Below are 18,101 nucleotides of genomic sequence, written 5' to 3' on the forward strand. Positions count from 1 at the left end.
CTGGCCAACTCCCCCCAGTTTATATACTGAGCATGATGTCACATGGTGTGGAATATCCCTTTGGCCAGTTTGGGTCAGCTGTCCTGGCTGTGCCCCCTCCCAGCTTCTTGTGCACCTCCAGCCTTCTCAGTCGGTAGAGCATGGGAAGCTGAAAAGTCCTTGGCTAGTGTAAGCACTGCTCAGCAACAACTAAAACATCGGTGTGTTATCAACTTTGTTCTCATCCTAAACCCAAAACACAGCACTGTACCAGCTCCTAGGAAGGAAATTAACTCTATCCCTGCCGAAACCAGGACACTGTTTAATACATGCAAAAATCTGTTGCCGTTTTCTTGTGCAAAGCCTGATACATCACCTGTTTGTCCTCATCAGCAAGGAGGCCTTGTTGCTGCCATTTCTTCTGTCCTCGTCATTTAGAGCTAAATGGGGTGTTGATCTCGATTAGAGCAGTGGCATAAAGTCTGGTCAAATTGGGAAGAGGAGCCATAATCATTTGAGAGGCAGTGATCTAGAGACTCACATCGATGACTTGGCACATCCCGTGACGATTTTCAGTCTGGCAGTAGGAACACCAGCAATGGCCTGTTAAAATAACAAATGACCGTACCAGTAGGCAGTAGGTTTACGCAGCGTGACGCAACCACGTATTGATGCTATGAGAACACAGATAGACTCGGCAGGCATCTGTTCCAAAGACAGCAGTGGAAGTATGTGGAGCATTCTTTTTTCCATTTGCGACAGAAAAGGTAGCAGTCATACTCCAGTATTTCCTGCGTTAGAGGGGAGAAGTGGGAGAGGAAAAGCAGGCAGCCATCCCACCGCAACAGAAGTGTCCGTGATGGTAAATGGGCACACTTTCCTTTGGAATATCCGTATCAAAAAGACAACTGGGAATTGCTAGAGCACACATCTGTCGTGAGAAAGAAGCAGAAGGATAAATATTCTGCCCTGAATAGATGATGGGAGCTTTTTTTGCATTTCTGTTGGTTATTTGATGTCAAAGGGGGGGCATCTTCCAGTAATATTGGTGTGCTTCTGTACACAGCCTTGAAATGCATTCCACGCACGTGTTCTATCCATATGTAGTAATTAACTTTCAGATTGAGACTAATCGGGCCTGAATTCCCAGCTTGGTGTAGATTATCCAATTCTGAAACAAATGAAGAACTGCCAACCTCTGACTCTTCCCCCTCCCCCGCTTTCACCCTGTGTTTAATTACTCCTTAAATCGGTGTTTTCTGTGGTAGAGCACTTCAAAGCACCCCTTCTATTTGTACTCGTTTTCATATTGCTAGACATAATTAATGTTGTAAATCAAGTGCAAATATTGCACTGAAAAGCCCCAGCTTTCAGTAAAGTTTCTATTACAACGCTTAGAGAATGCCAGCAACAACTGGTCTGTCTCAGCTCCCAGGCTGAAATAGGGTTGAAAAACCGATCTGTTGACTTAAGCATAATGAAAGTGAGTCCAGGCTGGCATTGTAAAGTTATTTCTCTGACACACCTAACTTGGAATGTCAGTGTTAATGAAAGAACAAGAAAGAGGGCGCTTATTCCTGATCACAGCTTTGAAAGTAGAGCACTCGTTCATCGCAGCTAGGTATTGAGAGACATTCGTCTTAATGCACATTCATGTCAGTATGCGTGGATAAGAAAACTTCTGAATCGGAGATTCTGAATCTTCTGAATGTAAGAAAATAACGAATTCTGGAGTCTTTTGACTGGCTGCACACCAGACATGAGAAATTCACTTGGAAAAATGAAATCCCTCCAGATGACATACTTGTCTTGCGATGTCATTTGTCTTGACTGCACTGTGTTCACTTCAGGTATGACAATTATCTTGGCATTGATTTGTTCTAATGAATACTTTTAAAAATTACTAGGAGCCATATATGGAAGGGGTAAATCCATTCATCAAGAGCAACAAACATCGCATGATCATGTTCTTGGATGAACTTGGGGTAAGTGGTTAAAAAAAATCTTTACTGGAACTTATATACCAACATTGCAAATGAAAATTCTTTACGCTTATTAACTAACTCAAAAATGCATCAGCTTCCACACGATGTTGAATGCTTGTAACTGAATAAATTGTGCTTACGCATGTTTAGAAACTGCAGATTGCTGGCCTGTTGTACGGAATTAAAACCGTGACAATTAAAAATGTCATCTTAGACTTTATTCATTTAGTGCCTCTGTAGATGTGAGAAGCTCAAATAGATTTTATAGCTATGAGGATTAGAAATTTTGGCCAAAAATACAAATCTTTAAAAATACTTTTTAAAACAGAAATTCTTATATATAATTTGTCATATGGTTTTGACCAGAGATTGAAATTATTTTTCACTTTAAAAAATATTAGGTTGAATTTCAGTTATGCATTTCCACCTGTGTCACTGCGTGCATTCTAGGTATTGTAGTTTGAAAGTGAGCTGCAGTTACTGTATTCTTTTAAACGGTTACTGTTTTGTGTATGTTAGCTGTAACAGGAGTTAGGACCTCATGTTACAGATGTGTATTTTTAAATGAAGAATTCATTTTAAAAAACAAGATGAAAAAAATGTGCCAAGCTTCCTGAATTGATCCCTTAAAAGTGACCTAGAAGACATCTCAGAATATTTTGATAAGATATAAAAATGAGCGTGGCGTTCGGGTAGGTTGCCGTATGTCACATTTTTCTGGTTAAATTGCAACTTCTGCATATTATGATACGCCAGTTTTCTTTACATGACAGATTTTGCATGAGGTCTCTGAAAACTTGTTTTGAAAATAACTGTTGGATCAATCTACTGTTTTAATTACAACGTTATTGTTTTATGACCAGTGTTAATGCGTTACTTGATAGTTACAGATTTTGCTGAATTTTTGTTGCTGCTGCTGCTCTCTCATTTAGATGGGAAAAAAGCACCCGATGGACGGATTCCCCCTCATTTAGGGGAAGGTTGTAAGATGAGTCTCTATATGCAGTAGCTTTCTGGTCAGCTCAATGGTAGCGTAGCAATGCCAGATCTTGTAGTAAGAACCCTTTCTAGCAGGAGTAGAAGTTGCAGTATACTCATAAAACGCATGCTTGCGGAGAGGAGGAAATACGTAATTCGTGATAGGAGGATGGACTGGAGGCTTAGCTGGGAAGACTAACATCGCAGGACTTGCTTGCAGTATAGAGGAGTTGTGTTGGCAGAGCTGCAGAGCTGTCACTTATCTTCCTGTGCGCCTGGGTACTCGGCACCCTAAATCCGCTCTCATCTTTTTTGTTGAAGAACGTTCCTGAGCTTCCGGACACTACAGAGCACTCTAGAACTGACCTCTCTCGTGATCTGGCGGCCTTGCATGAGATATGTGTGGCACACTCAGATGAACTCCGGACGCTCAGTAATGAGCGAGGTGTAATGCAGGTGAGCGACAAAGGTTAACAGACAAATCACAGGTAGAGATAGTATGCCTTCAGTTACTCCTTAATATCAGGATGCGTTTGGAGTATTTCTGGCTAGCAGTATGACTGATTTTAAAATACGTGCATTTCGCCAGGAGGTTGTTAGCTCTAAAGGCAAATACTTAGTCCGTAGTTTTGTTTCTCCATGCAACAAAACCAAAGAGGTTTTTTTCAAAGTTTCCAGAGGAAGTTTTAGTTTCTAGAGGAAGCCTAAACCCGCAAAATTACTGCCTCCTGACAGGTTCTCCAGGTCGTTAGTTTTAGGATCTTGGTTTTTTTAAGTTGAGAACTAAATTTACTTTCATTAGCTTTCTATTGATACCTCATTTCTGCTTCCTAATTTGCCAGTGCATTTGTAAACAAACATGGCAAACTCTTCTAGCAATCCTCAACAGTGTGTCAGCAGTACACTTTCTTAGCCTCCCTGTTAAACCACAAAGCAGCAACAAGATCCATGGCAAAGAGAGGCAAAGTTCATAATGCTGTTTTAGACTTCCCTTTTGAAGTAAAGGGAAGTCTTATTGACTACAGAATCGGCTGTTTCCTTTCCTTTTTTTTGTTTTAATACATTTTAAACTACCTCGTAGCAGGTCTGACAGGCTAATGCTGAAAATGCTTCTCAAGCAAGAAGACTGTTCTGTTTCCAGTTGCTAATGTATGGTTTTACTGACTCTTTCTACAGCATGTTCTTAAGAAGCTTTTGGCTATTACTGAACTGCTTCAACAAAAACAAAATCAGTATTCAGTGTCTAATAACATCAGGTAGCAGCCCTCTACCTGAATTCTGCATGGATCCAGCATGCCCAACATGGCAACTCACACCAGTATCACTTTCTTCTTGCTCTTGCCAAAAATAGCACACCCTGTCACATTCCCAGTGATGTGTGAACTATGCAAAAAGAAAAACAAAGATTCTGTTGGTGAATGATTGTACCAGCAGCTTTTTAAGCTATCTGTGCAGGACGTTTGCACCTTTTTCCACTTGGAAACAGTTTTCACAACCTCTGAGCCTTGGTGTACAGTTCACCTTCCGCAAAGAAAATGCTGTGACTGTGTCTTGAACTTTTGAAAATTATTTTCAGCACCTCTGATTGCCAAAGTTTTGCTGTCTCGTTGGAAAAGAATTATCAACTGACACGAAAAGAAATGTGTTGTTTTGACAGCTACATACAAACTGGATAACATTTCTTACTGTAATTTCTGACTGGTTACAATAATTACGACTTTTGACTGTTTCAACCACTCTAACTTGTATTTACAGTTTCCAGAATTTGATGTTATGGTAGGAACAATCCTTACTGTACACTTTTTATACCATGCTGTTTCTCTTGCTGGAATCATGTTGAAAGAGAATATGCAGAATGGGTCTTGTCAGCTTTATTTTTTGATGTGCCGCTGATTCAGTCTGAATAGTTCTTCCATCAAGAACTGTATATCCAGATAAATCACAATGCTTTTGTAAAATGTTTACAACAGTAAATAATTTGAATTCAGTAAATTTATTGATCATTGTATCAGACATGCATGCATTCATTAAACCATTTTATAAAATATGTATTGGTTGGTCTTTTGTGTACTGTAAGCCTACCATAAATATTATTTTTATAAGTGAAAATTAAGTTTTTAAAATAAATCAAGCTGCAGATAACTCTTTATGGAAACTGCCTAACTTTGGCTGCTGTGGAAATTTTTTACAGTGTCTGCATACATGATATACTTCGAAACATTTGTGTAGTGTCACTTTTTTAGCATGAATCCTCCATATGCCTTAATTTTGTACGTATCTCTCACGGGGTGAGAAAGTAGATGTTAAAACTGTTAAAAAAACCTGAAAGTAAAATATGCAGTTGATTCAGGGGTATTTCAGCATCACTGTTTGTAGCTTTTCTAGGCAGTGATCTAATAAGGAATAAAAGGATGCTGAGATTGACTGACAAGACTAATGAGACAACCACATAAATAATTGTGTGATATGAACAGGGTTGTTACACCATTAGAACAACTGCACAGTATCTCCTGTCTATTAGAACTGCTTTTTCCATCCACTGTCACACTAAATTGTGCAGACTTTATCTTTGGGGTCTTTGCTGTTGTATTAGTGCACGTCTTCTAGGTTTGCAGTTGGCTCATGCTGTGCTGCCCTGGCCCCTCCAGTTGGGGCAACTTCCTTGAAGGTGGGTGCCCGGTGCTGCAGCTGAGAGCTCCCAGGCATCACGAGTACTACGCTTAGTAGACAGAGGTGATGCTCTTGATACAGCCTAGTAAAGACACACCTGTTTGCAAGACCTTGGTACTGTGGAGGTTTTTTTACATCGTCCCATAAAACCACTCCTTGCCCTATTGCTGCCAAGCTTGTATTAAACTGCATCTCAGAGGAAAAGGTAATTAATCCTTTTTTGTGCCCTACTTAAGCCCTCTCTCTGTATACCGTTACATCACATAAGTCACAGTTCCAGTTTGTAACATTTTTTTTGTGTGATGAACTACTGCTGAATGCTCTGCTTACAGCTTCCAACCAGTTCAGAACCTAAGTAAATAACTTAACTGGAACAGGGTTAAGTCAAGTCCTGCTTCTTTCACTTGATCACGAAGGTCTTGTGTAAATGGTGTCAGGCTTTCGGAAGTGAAATTGCAATAGCTGCTTTTCTTCCCTGACTAGTCAGCCAATGACCCTGGTGTAGAAGAATTTGTCAAACACAAGAGTGCATAAAGTGGATTACCTTGTAGATTTAGCTGGCTGGGTATAGGCAGCATCACTGGTAAAATGCAGTGATGAAACTAGGAAACTCCCAAAGTTGCATTTAGAACTGCTTATATTCTAAAACAGTATATGAAAAGGAAAAGGAAGTAGACTTTGGCCTAGATTTGGAAGATCTCTAACTACTTAGTAAGATTTTTAAATATTCTTCTCAGTTGTCCCCAGGTAAGTTAGTCACAGCAACCTAATCTGAGATGACAGCTGCAGGGTAAGTCACAAAAAGTGTTGTTATTACTCTACATATTGTAAAATATGTTGTGCAGCCTCTTGGTACATTTGGGAAGCTCTTCTCAAATGTACTAAGTGTCATGGGCACGGTTGTACTCTTTTAGCTGCTTCAATGACAAGCTTGGAAAGAGGGGGAGGACATTCTGCTCTAAAGCACATACGGGTCTGTTACCAGATCTGTCTCCTGCTTGCATTTATCCAGTTCACTAAATGCCCAGTTTGACCCGAGTGTAGGATGACAGCATGGCAGTAGCTAAAGTCACATCTCAAACTGTTCCTGAACCAAAACTCTTCCCTGAGTGACAAATTCCTTAAAGCACACACTTCTTACTCATGCTTGACCTTGAATGGATGAAGGTTTAATGGAACTACAACTAATTATTTTAGCAAAGTCAAATGCTTTATTGCAAAGATACTAAAAACTGACAGAATAAATACCTCATGACACAGAGTAAGGAACCTGTGGCAGGCAGGTTCACACTTGACACCAAACAGTAGTTTCTGCAGTGGCAGGATTCCATCTTCCTTCAAGGTTAGACTGAGTCCACAAGATCATCATCAGTCCACTCTTCCTAATGGAAGGGAGAAAAGCAATGCCTTGAGCCATGTGTGAATTTGGTGGGTTTTATAGTAAGGTGGGCCAGGCAACAGGTGGTAGGTACATGGTACTACTGCACAGGCTGTCACAGAAACTTCTACTACATAGGCCAGCGAAAGAGAATTAACACAGATCTAACTTTTCACATCTCTGAACTGTGTCTGCTATCAGTAATAGACTTAAATAGCAAGTTTAAACTGATGTTAAATGTAGTGCTTTAGCAGTTTGTCATGTCCACGTTACTTGACAGATACACATTTCTGCCGGGACACTTGACCATGCTTATCTTGCACACTCCATTCTACTTCTGACAACCAGGTAGCAATTTTCAGTCCTGGTTAACTTAGAAGGCTAGCTCAAACTGGAAATAAGAATTCATGCAGAGCCTACACAGAAGTTAACTTGATGAAATGCACGTTTGTTAAGTTCCCTTTCAGATTCTCATGACGTGCCTAATCTAAGCTCATGGCCAACAACTGCTGAACAACATGAAAGGGTATTTCCCTTCCTTAGGTTCCCCCGATCTGGATTTCTGCTCAAACTTGCTCCCGTTGCTAAACATGAGCACAGTTAAAGGAGTTTCTTTAAGCGTGCCCTAGTCTGTTGTGAGACTCAATTAAGTTTTGATTCCTGGGTTCATTTAAAATGTTTCTTGCCTGCCCTGCGCCCAAGCAATATTACCCAGTGTGCCCCATTGTCTCGTGCAGGGAAGAAAATGGAAATAATCAAGTAAATACCTCACAGGGAAGATTTTCTTTTCAGCTAACAGCAGCTAATCCCAGAACATGGGATTGAAAGCCTCCTGGGACTAAGCCCTACTTCTCACTTCTGCAAGTATGCTATAATGCTCATCAAGAACATCAAAAAACCCCCACATACGTACACAAAACCCACACCAAAAAAACCGCTATGCTTTTTATGACCAGGATTTAGTACCTAACAGAAGAATTCCATGAACAGAAGGCTAAAAAATACTTTAAATAGTGGTGACTAAGCCCTTTAACCTTAAAGCTAGTTATCCATGCCTAGTCTTAAAGTCATGGAGGTCCAGTCATTTTAGCAGCCCCTTTTCAGCAGCTGTTTGAGGTTTAGCTCATGCTTCTTCATTATGGACAGCTATGTAGAGATTTCCACAAGAGCTCACATTGCAGCCTTTTACTAATACCTTGTGCTTTTTATGGGTTCATTACTTTGGCAGCTGAGTCATCTGTGCTCAACCAGTACCCTGTGTGTTTCTTCTATCGTTTCAAATTGATGAGCTCTCCATACCAGTTCTGGCCTTGCTGTGGGTATTAACATCAGCTATGAAATCAAGAAACAAAATCTTACAAGTAGATTAGAACAGATTGTGCACTTCTATATTACAGCCTAATTACTTACAGCTATAAATATTGTTAATATCAGCTAGCTGTAGGATTAGTGAGGTCTCAAGGTTTGAGCAGTATGCACATACTACAAGCTTTCCAAAAACGAAGCACACTTTTTCCTTTATGTCCTGGCCAGCTCAGGTCTGCTCTTGCATGTGATAATTACTCAGAAATGAGACTATGCAAGTACAAACCCTTGGCAGTTCATATACATCAGTATTTAAAAAGCCTAAGTTTCAAGAGCAGTTAGAACTGTGCAAGAGCTTATTGTGAAATGCTGTACAGTATGTGAATTTATGCAATTAGTTTATTCCTTTGGAAAAAGAATGGTGAATATAAATTAATGAGAAACCTCAAAATCAAAACTGCCTCAGACCATAGTAGCATAACTAAAATAAGACCCCCTTCAAATTAAACTGGGCAGGGAGGAAGAAGTGAGTCTCCAGAGGTTAGGTGGAGCTGTTCTCTAAGTCATTTTGTGAGAAAGTGAAAAGTTAAGAAAGTGCTAGTTTTACGGAGTTGCCAGTTTCGATATGCTTTTTAAGACTGGCATTTGGAGTAAACACTAGTCAAAGTTTTTACAGCATTAAATAGTTATCATGAAATATGCTTGAGGTTCCACATTTTATTAGAACATACTTTCAATGCTGATTTTACATAATCTTGTTCAAATAATTTTTTAGATTCTAGTTTGACATTATAGCATCAACCCACTATGATAATTTATAATAGCAAGACTCCTTGAATTATAAAAACCCACACATCCTGCGTTTTATGTTAGATTTTGACAGATGACCCTCTTCAGCTGTTAGCAAGTTTTTCTAAATGCCACACTTAAGGTGTCCTGGACTATCAGGATGTGCAACGTCTTCAGTATCAAGAGAAGTCCAGTTAAAAAGGGTTCTTCACACAGCTATTCCTCCACCAGAATGTATTCTCTACAACTTCCAGTCAATGTTACGAGTGAAAGCTCTGAAAGGTGTTCAGATTAGATCTGAAAGATTACCTTAATTCTGTTTTCATTTGTTAAGTCACCCTCCTCAGTCTACCTCCACCTTATTTATACTTGGTCTTATAACCTGAGGTACTAGCTACCCATCTGTAATTTATGCAAGCTTTGCTAGCAAATTGGCTGACGTAGAAATTTAGTCCAGCAGCTGACTTCTGCTTTGTGCAAGAAGCCAAATAAAGTAAATGAAAATGCTGGCCAGCACAAAAACCACCACATAAAACTTCCGTGAAAAAAGCCTGCTTGAACGTATTTCAGCATATACTCATTTATTTCATCCACATTCTGAGGACTGAGTTTCCACCTGTAGAGCTAGGATTTCTCCTCAAGTGTTCAGTTCCTGGCCTTCCAAAACGTCCTTTCATCACGATACTTCAAATCTCAGTTTCACAGCTATTTCCCCTCACTGTCATCATGGAGTTTCACATGCTGGAATTATAAGTACTAAGCTTTACATTGTTCTGTGGTTGTTCCACAGTTTGTCAAAAGACTTTCAAAGCACAGGAAACAGCAGGAAGGATGGCCTGCGTGTTCTTCCCCCTCCCCACAAAAGATGGGGGTATTTAAGAACACTCCTAAACACAGACTAGTACAGACTGGCTCATTTTTAAAAACAAAGTTGAAAAAGGTTCTGTCTAAGCAACACATAAAAGAATACTAACAGATGCAGAAGTTTGTCTCGGTAGCTGTGTCACTTTTGTCTTGGCAGTTACAAGTGGAAAAACAAGTACTTGTACAATAGGTTTACTGACCTCATCCATTTTAGATTTCTTTGCGACATAGTCATCATCTTCATAACCTTTCCTCTTCTTCCTAACCCCCATCCAGAAAAAAAAGTGAAATGTTTAGGTATTTTTATAAGAGTTTCCTTCTTTGACCACAAGATTAGATTATGGACGTATTTGTGACATAAAAAACTACCGAAGTCTCAACTAACAGCTTGCTGGAAGTTCACACTGGGTACTAAAGTGAAAAGGGCAGAAAATAAAAATCAGGAAGTCCTTTGCCATCCACATAAGTCTTAAGAAAACATTAACACTTTGCACAATTCTTGTTTTAATCACGTGATTTTAAAGCCCTTGATTCTCATTACAAATGACATCAAGTGGCCAGACCTTAGAAGCCACCTGGGATTCCAGTTCTGTGTTACAAAACAATCAGTATTACAGCCTGCAGTGCAAATCAGCGCAGAAGAACGTATTTACGTATTACTGAAAGCACTACTTGGAGTCTTGGTTCTCAGCTTCCAGTAGACACTCACATAGTAAGCATGTGAACAGACATCCTTGTGTGTCCCTTTAGATGTTTACATTTTCAGTCACTCACACAGATCAGAGAAAGTTAATGTTTCTATAGCAATAAAAAAGGCAGAAATTTAACACATCAAAGAGTAAGTATCTACTTACGGGTTTGTATTAAGTGAAAGCTCCGAGCTGTGACACTTCTCTAATTTCTGTTTTAGAGCAGCAACCTCTTCAGGCCTTGGCAGTTCGTATTTCTTTATGAGATTTTTCATGCCTACAGTGGCAACAACACAGCTCTAAGCAAATGAAATAACTTCTGCTCCACCTTGTGAATTACACAAGCTTACCAATCAGTAGTATGGCTAATGTTATCGCTCATCCCTCATACTTAAGCTTGAGCCAACAGTTTACCCTCCCTTCCCTCATAACAGGAGCACAGTATACATTTTCAAGCAGGTTTTGCTGGGGGGGGGGGCGGGGGGGAAAGTACACCAAAAAAATCAGAATGCTACACAAAGAAAAAACAGAATCTAAGAAGTTTTGAAATCCACACCTCTGTAAGGTTTTGAAAGCATCATATCTAGTTCTTAAACAGACTCAAAAGACACTACAAGGCAACATGCAACATATTGCAAACAGTTGAGACAGAAAGCTTACCAAGTAAAGTCCATGTATTTGTCAAAGCAAGCATTAGACATTCAAAGTATTAATTCCTCCCAAGCTGCTTGCTTACAAAACTTCCCTTCCCACATAGCACTCAAACTTCAGAGCACTGAAGATTACATATGTAAGACTTAACTACCATCTTACATCCGAGGTTTAATTCTAAATAACATCAAGGTACAGCAGAAGCTGAGCACAAAGAACTACACTGGAAGAAGTCATCAGCATCGCTGATTCTGGATTTCCTCAAGGTAAATTATAATGATGTAGAGTTCACGTTACTCTGCTAACAAGCTTCAAAATACACAGGTATTTTTTGCATTCAGCATCATACCTCAGTCTTAAAAAAAACATTGGTTTCAGTCTTGTTAAGAATGCAAATTAAGTTTACAGTTTCCCTGCAAGAAACAAGATTTTTTCCTCTACCATCAGTTCTCTGTAAAACTAGACATTTACAGATGCTTCAAAATTTCCTTCAGCCATTGTATGTTTACGGAAGAGCTGCCTTTGGGCTAAAGCTACCTTCCAGAATAATGCAAGCAAACAGTAAATGATCCCAGTGTTCCCTTTGCATCTCAGCAATGGAAACCTGAAAACTGGATTTGTTAGCAGGAAGAGAAAGGGAAGTTTTATGAAATGAATTTAAATTGAATTTGTAGACCCTGGTGACTTGTACGGTGCATTCACTACTAAAGTCAGCTTAGTCAAAGGACTGCATTTTTAATGCTACCACTTTCCCATTTTAAATGTATGCATGAGCTTAAGCATTAAATAACTGCCTACTGAAAATGTCATATCCCGGCCTTTTCCTTTAATTAAAAAAAGGTAATAATCAATGTACTACATTCCCTATTATCTTAGCTAAACCCTGCTAGCATTCTGGATATTTTTATATATATAGAGAGAGATATATATGTATTTCTCACACTAGCAAAAGTTCCCTTTGCATCTCAGCAATGGAAACCTGAAAACTGGATTTGTTAGCAGGAAGAGAAAGGGAAGTTTTATAAACTGAATTTAAATTGAATTTGTAGACCCTGGTGACTTGTACGGTGCATTCCACTACTAAATCAGCTTAGTCAAAGGACTGCATTTTTAATGCTACCACTTTCCCATTTTAAATGTATGCATGAGCTTAAGCATTAAATAACTGCCTACTGAAAATGTCATATCCCGGCCTTTTCCTTTAATTAAAAAAAGGTAATAATCAATGTACTACATTCCCTATTATCTTAGCTAAACCCTGCTAGCATTCTGGATATTTTTATATATATAGAGAGAGATATATATGTATTTCTCACACTAGCAAACGTAATTATCTTTTGAAACATCTTTATGGCTGCAAAACAGAAGCAAAGTATAAATCCTGGCATATCACTTAACATTAATCATTTAGCTTAGAAAAGGTACCCTCTGGTGGTAGAAGTAGTTATGTGCAGGCTTTTGCCTGAAGCTGTAATTTTTAAGACACCGTGACTGAAAAGACTCATTTCATCCTGACTCACAAACCCATTATCTAGTTCCCAAAACAGATTTCTCACTTTTGAGTCAGTTGCTAGCACTTAATTGACTATAGCACTTACGTTCTGAGAAGCATCAGGCCCTTTGCATTTTAATTTTGTTTGTTCATATCATAGGGAAGTCTCAGTGTTTTCTCCCCCGTGCATCCACATGCTAGGTAGTTCATTCTACTGCCCGTGTTTTACTTACCTTAAGAATGCCCTGAGGTAAAGAAAACCACTTAAAGCACACCTTTCTGCTTAAAGCTTTTATTGTTTGGGAAAAGCTGTTTTTCTTCCTTTAGAGATACTGTTTATCATATTTTTCCAATGTTTACTTACATTTCATGCCATCCAGTAGCTTGGCTAAGGATGTTCTGTCTTCTTTCAGCATAAGACTTTCTGATAAATAACTGCAAAAAGACATGGAAGAGTAAGTTCTTAAAATAAAGTGTCATAATTATTTGTGGCAGCTACCATTGGTTAATAAAATGTGTATTATTTATTATTTACATCTGCTAGAGCTTTATGATTAGACTTAGTAAGAGCACTTCAGTTACTTAAGTGCTGTAAAGTCATAAAAAAGCAAATCTGTGTGGCAGCTACCATTGGTTAATAAAATGTGTATTATTTATTATTTACATCTGCTAGAGCTTTATGATTAGACTTAGTAAGAGCACTTGGGTTACTTAAGTGCTATAAAGTCATAAAAAAGCAAATCTGTCACTTGTAACATTCTTCTTCTGTAAGAATGTGACAAAAGTATTCCCCAGCCATGAAAAGAACCAAAATTCCAACACTGCAGAATTACACATTTGTAAGTAAGCCTCACTGAGTTAAGTCAACTTATGCCTAAGATTCTATGAAATGTCATACTAACATCACGCTATTGCACAGTATGGCTGCTGGAAAAGCAAATACTACAGAAGAGTAGCCTTCAGACAGACCAACAGACAGCAAAGCTTGCAAGATGGGACTGCTTCTTTTGGCAGCCGAAAGCAAATCCTAAATGCTGTCTTCTAAGAGTCTGTGGGTCCTTTCCTCTTCCCTCAGAGATTCAAACTTCCTTTTAGTAAGAACATTAATACATACACACACCACCTGGGTAAAACCCCAACACACATGAGCAACAATCCTCACCAAGATCCACAACAACCAAGTAGTTTTATCCCTTCCCGGGAAGCGCACTTACAGATAAACTACAAAAATCCAAAGACTCCAAAGTATATCAATCTGTTCAGTCTGTGTTAACTTCCAACTTACTTCATAGGCACACACAGCTTTATCAGTTGCAGCTCCCAGACTGAGGCACCAACCACCATGAAGATGGTGATTGCTATAAGCTGATAGCTGCTCTGTTAGCATCACTGCTCTTGTAGAGCTCAAATTTAAGAGTATTTAACCTTGTGCTGATACCAGAACTGAAGATTAATTTGGAGCCACCTATTAGCCAGAGCACAGTGGCACCTGTTTTTTCCTGAAGCTCTTTTTCAAGACTGACCTATACACTGACATCGTGGGATCGACAGGTCTTCAAACCTTCCATGTTCCATCCCACCTCTGCAGACGCACCTACTCACAGGTCCACAAGACCCCAGCTGCAGCATTAGCTCCTCTCATGTCCAGCAGATAAAACTCACGTAAAACAATAAATGACAAGGTTACAGCAACTGTATGGCACAGACAAGTGACAAAGACTTGAGTTCTTCATGAATACGCAAAGATAAAGTTCAGATACCTTGATTCACACTCTATCTACAAATTATTCTAGTTCTTTTTGTAAGCATGCTTTTCTGAATTTTGCACAAAGAGTACAAAATATAAATTCAGGAATGAGATCAACAAGTTTCAAGTTATAGTAAGCACCTGAATGTTTTTACACTTTTCTGAGAGGACAGTAAACCCTGTAGAGGATACTCCCACACTGTCTCGTTCTTCTAGAGCAAGAGAGATTTGAGATTCATTTAGAGCAGGTGGAAGGAAACCACCTTTAAAAAGAACTGTTTGCATTTAGCATCAGCCCTTGTGCCTGCAGGCATTACACTCTAGATGCAAAATGCTCACACAGAGCATCATGTGATTAAAACACTCCAGATAACTGAGGTACAGCTACTTACAGCAGCTGTTTTTCTGAAGGAAAGAATATGTTTTGTCCTTAAAAAGAACCAAACCAAACAAACCATGCATTTCAGCAATCTCCAGATAGCTGCTGTAAGTAGCTGTACCTCAGTTGTTTTTCTGAAGGAAAGAATATGTTTTGTCCTTAAAAAGAACCAAACCAAACAAACCATGCATTTCAGCAATGATATCAAAGTGTTTGATAATGCCTTTGCAAACACTAGTGGCTAAACCACAGAAATGAAAGAAGGGGCTGATTTAAAACAGCACCTTATAGTTAGTCCATTTCCATGGAAATTGAACAGTTGTAACAGCCAAATACAGCACTTAATTTCCGCATGCCTAGTAGCTGCCAGCTCAGTGTAATTTCATTTGACTCTGTAACCTTAGATACCTTAAAAAGTTTTTTTTTCTTCTTCTTTAAGTGATTCTTTAGATGTTTCATACACTCAGTTTCTACTGTATTTCTACTTTCTTCACTCTAATCCTCAAGATGAGTCTGAAAATCCTATGCTGTTCTAATTAGGGCAAAGTCACCACTCTGAATTTTTTTTTTCCCTGCTTCCAAAGAAATATAAAAACCAGAAACCAACTAATTGCATTTACCACCTACTTTTTGAAAATAGACGGGGGGACGGGGTGGGACGGGACCAAAACCACACAAACCAGTATCGCTTCAGCTTTGAAACATACTTAAAGAACACACCAGAGTGCTAACAATCAGTAAATACACACTTCTAATTGTTAAGAATGTCTAGAACAAAATAATTTTATACAAGAAGCAGTAAACTGTTTAAATCATACCTCTAACGAAAAAGAAAAGACTACCTTTCCATATTAATTCCTGCTCTTGAACCACTAGATAATATGGCAGTGAGAGCTATCTGTGAGGGAGTAAAGAGCAGATACGCATCCGTCAGAGCCACTCGACTGAGGAAGTCATCAGCTGTTTTCCTCAAAACTTCAGGATTCTCCAGCATTGGATAGCGAGTCTAAAAAGTAAGTATTTAGGAAAGTAAGTAGCTGTTCCTTGTCTTCTGGATTGTGAGCTCAGAACACACAATTCAACAATATTCTCTAAAGCGAAAAAGTAGCAGGCCATCTTCTTATTCCAAAAATAATCTAAAGTGCTTAAAGACCACAACTAAACCGACTTCCTTGCAGATACTTGCCTATCACTTTAGAAACTAGGTCTTTTAAGATCACAGGCACAAAAGGAAATAAAGTTTTGTAACAACCCACTACAGATTCATATCACATTAGTATACAGAGTATGTAGCATACAAAACAACACTACCTTCAAATCAATTAGAAATCCCTCAAATGGCCTGTATGGATTGTGGACGATGAGATGGAAGTTCAGTTGCTGAATAAGCAGTAGTTCATATTCCAGTATTTGTTCAAGAGCTTTCTCCTGTCCAAGAGGGCTTTCTCGAAGGTTACCAACAAACTGTGCACTGGACACATTAAATTCATCTACTTTACAGGCCAAAAATGCACACGTGAGCCTTGAGGAAGGGAAAAAAAGCAAACAATTGACATATGCAGCATCCATCTTTTTACCAAGAGTTCTGTTCAGAAAGTTTATCTCTTCAAAACACCATGTTCTGAACGCAAACTTTTCTAAATGGAAACTGAAAGCGACCATACTTTGTCTTTACTCATATTCAAGCTCTCAAATTTTCTTCTCATTTTTTCAGGTCTTTACAGATACAAAGATTATATCTCCAATGTTCTGCTCAATAGAATAACTCAAGATGCATTGATAACTCACATTATTATCCGAGGATGATACTCCATCACCGAGTTATTGAGGTAAAAGCGTTTGAAATACATGCAAGCTGTTCCCTAAATCAAAAAAAGGGAGGGAAAAGTAAGTATAGAAGCAAAAATGGATTAAGAAAAAAGAAAAATTAATAAAAAAAATAAAATCACAAAACAGAACAGGCAAGTTTGAATATATACTATAGACATACAGGATACACTAAGGCACTAAGATGCACACAATGACATGTCATTAAGTATTTCAAAGTCTAATACATTTATGCCTGCAAGAGCCTTACAAAATGGCAACTTGGTTATCTTTTCCTCCATTTTTAGACATATTTAGGAAAACAATGCTCAAAAAGCCTACAATATCTTCATGAGAAAAATCTGCTATTTAAATGAAATTTAAAAACAAAAGACTGAAAATATATCCTGAACATTGTGAGTAATCCCAGCCAAGGCATCCGAGTTTTTAGATCAGTAAATTTCCCAACATGTTTAACATTTATGCTTCTCTGTGTGTCTAGAAATACTTCAGTCTGTCAATGCCAAATTTCCAAGCTGATCTGAACGCTATCGGCATGAAAACAGGTGTTTTCCAAAACCACTTCTTGGGGAGTCTGATGCAGCACACACACTCTGCAGGGGCCACTGCTGAAATATAAGGCCTGGCTCCACAGAGCACGTAACAGGAGCCTACTGCTATGTTTCAAATGCATCTTCAGACAAGACACTCTTCATCTTTGTTATTCACCACATATACCAGAAAGAAGGAGAACTGACAGGGAACAATACAGGTTATACATCTTAACGGCTAGGTGACAAAAGGACAATTTCATCCCCTGCTTCAGCTGTAAGTCCCCACTCTCTTCTGAAACGCACTCTTCTGCGTTCAAGATAAGTCAGTTCAAAGATTTATTTTTTTTTTCCCTTTGTAGGTTAGTTTACTGCCAGTACAGGTGCTTGAACCAGCTCGCTTTGTGGCCAGACAAGCACCAATGCTTGAGAAACAACTGGACCAGAGAGCCCAACTTCGGGGCTGCCTCCTTTAGCTACAGTGAGATCATTTTATTGTATCACCAATCCATGTATTGTTAGGTTTGTTTCTACTCTTTGCTTAAGGGAGGGGAAAGAAAATAGTTAAAAGGCATCCACGCAAGTGTAACAGCCGCAAGAAACCAATGAAGTTGAGGAATAACTCTCTGTTTTTGAAACGGCTGCACTGCCCAGAAAACAGAAAGAGCTAAAAAGCAGTCTGAAACACGGACTGCAGCACTGGAAGACAAAAAACTTAAAAGATAGCCGTGCTCTCAAGAATAAGACAAGCAAGCGAAGGAACAAGAGACATGGAGGGGGGCAAAGCCCGCAGCTCCGCTAGTCATCAGACCGCAAGCGGATCGGAGTCACACCGAGC

The 18,101-nt window shown here is 39.0% G+C and overlaps 2 protein-coding genes across 3 annotated transcripts in view; one reads left to right on the forward strand and one right to left on the reverse strand.

The window, feature by feature from the left end:
• Positions 1 to 5,144, forward strand: part of RASA1 (RAS p21 protein activator 1) — a 53,245-nt gene extending 48,101 nt beyond the window's left edge. Inside the window, exons 23-25 of the mRNA XM_009288284.2 lie at positions 1,887 to 1,964; positions 3,264 to 3,398; positions 4,119 to 5,144. Of these exons, the coding sequence (XP_009286559.1) occupies positions 1,887 to 1,964; positions 3,264 to 3,398; positions 4,119 to 4,202 (297 nt within the window). The 3' untranslated portion in view covers positions 4,203 to 5,144. The remainder of the gene's footprint in view (positions 1 to 1,886; positions 1,965 to 3,263; positions 3,399 to 4,118) is intronic.
• CCNH (cyclin H) lies at positions 330 to 16,763 on the reverse strand. Of its 2 annotated transcripts, XR_658000.2 has the most exons (8): positions 16,695 to 16,763; positions 16,218 to 16,428; positions 15,749 to 15,912; positions 13,145 to 13,215; positions 10,803 to 10,914; positions 10,149 to 10,209; positions 6,861 to 6,994; positions 330 to 582 (listed from the first exon to the last, which is right to left on the reverse strand). XR_658000.2 is itself a non-coding variant. In XM_009288260.1 (7 exons), exons 1-7 carry the CDS (start codon positions 16,754 to 16,756, stop codon positions 6,956 to 6,958), a joined length of 720 nt encoding a protein of 239 aa, XP_009286535.1. In that variant the 5' UTR covers positions 16,757 to 16,763; the 3' UTR covers positions 6,801 to 6,955. The 2 variants fall into 2 exon arrangements, 1 of the variants encoding a protein (XP_009286535.1); XM_009288260.1 differs by lacking the exon at positions 330 to 582 and having other exon boundaries at positions 6,801 to 6,994.
• Positions 16,764 to 18,101: the final 1,338 nt, after the last annotated feature.

This window comes from Aptenodytes forsteri, unplaced genomic scaffold (assembly GCF_000699145.1).
Source record: "Aptenodytes forsteri isolate BGI_AS27 unplaced genomic scaffold, ASM69914v1 Scaffold41, whole genome shotgun sequence".
Lineage (NCBI taxonomy): Eukaryota > Metazoa > Chordata > Aves > Sphenisciformes > Spheniscidae > Aptenodytes > Aptenodytes forsteri.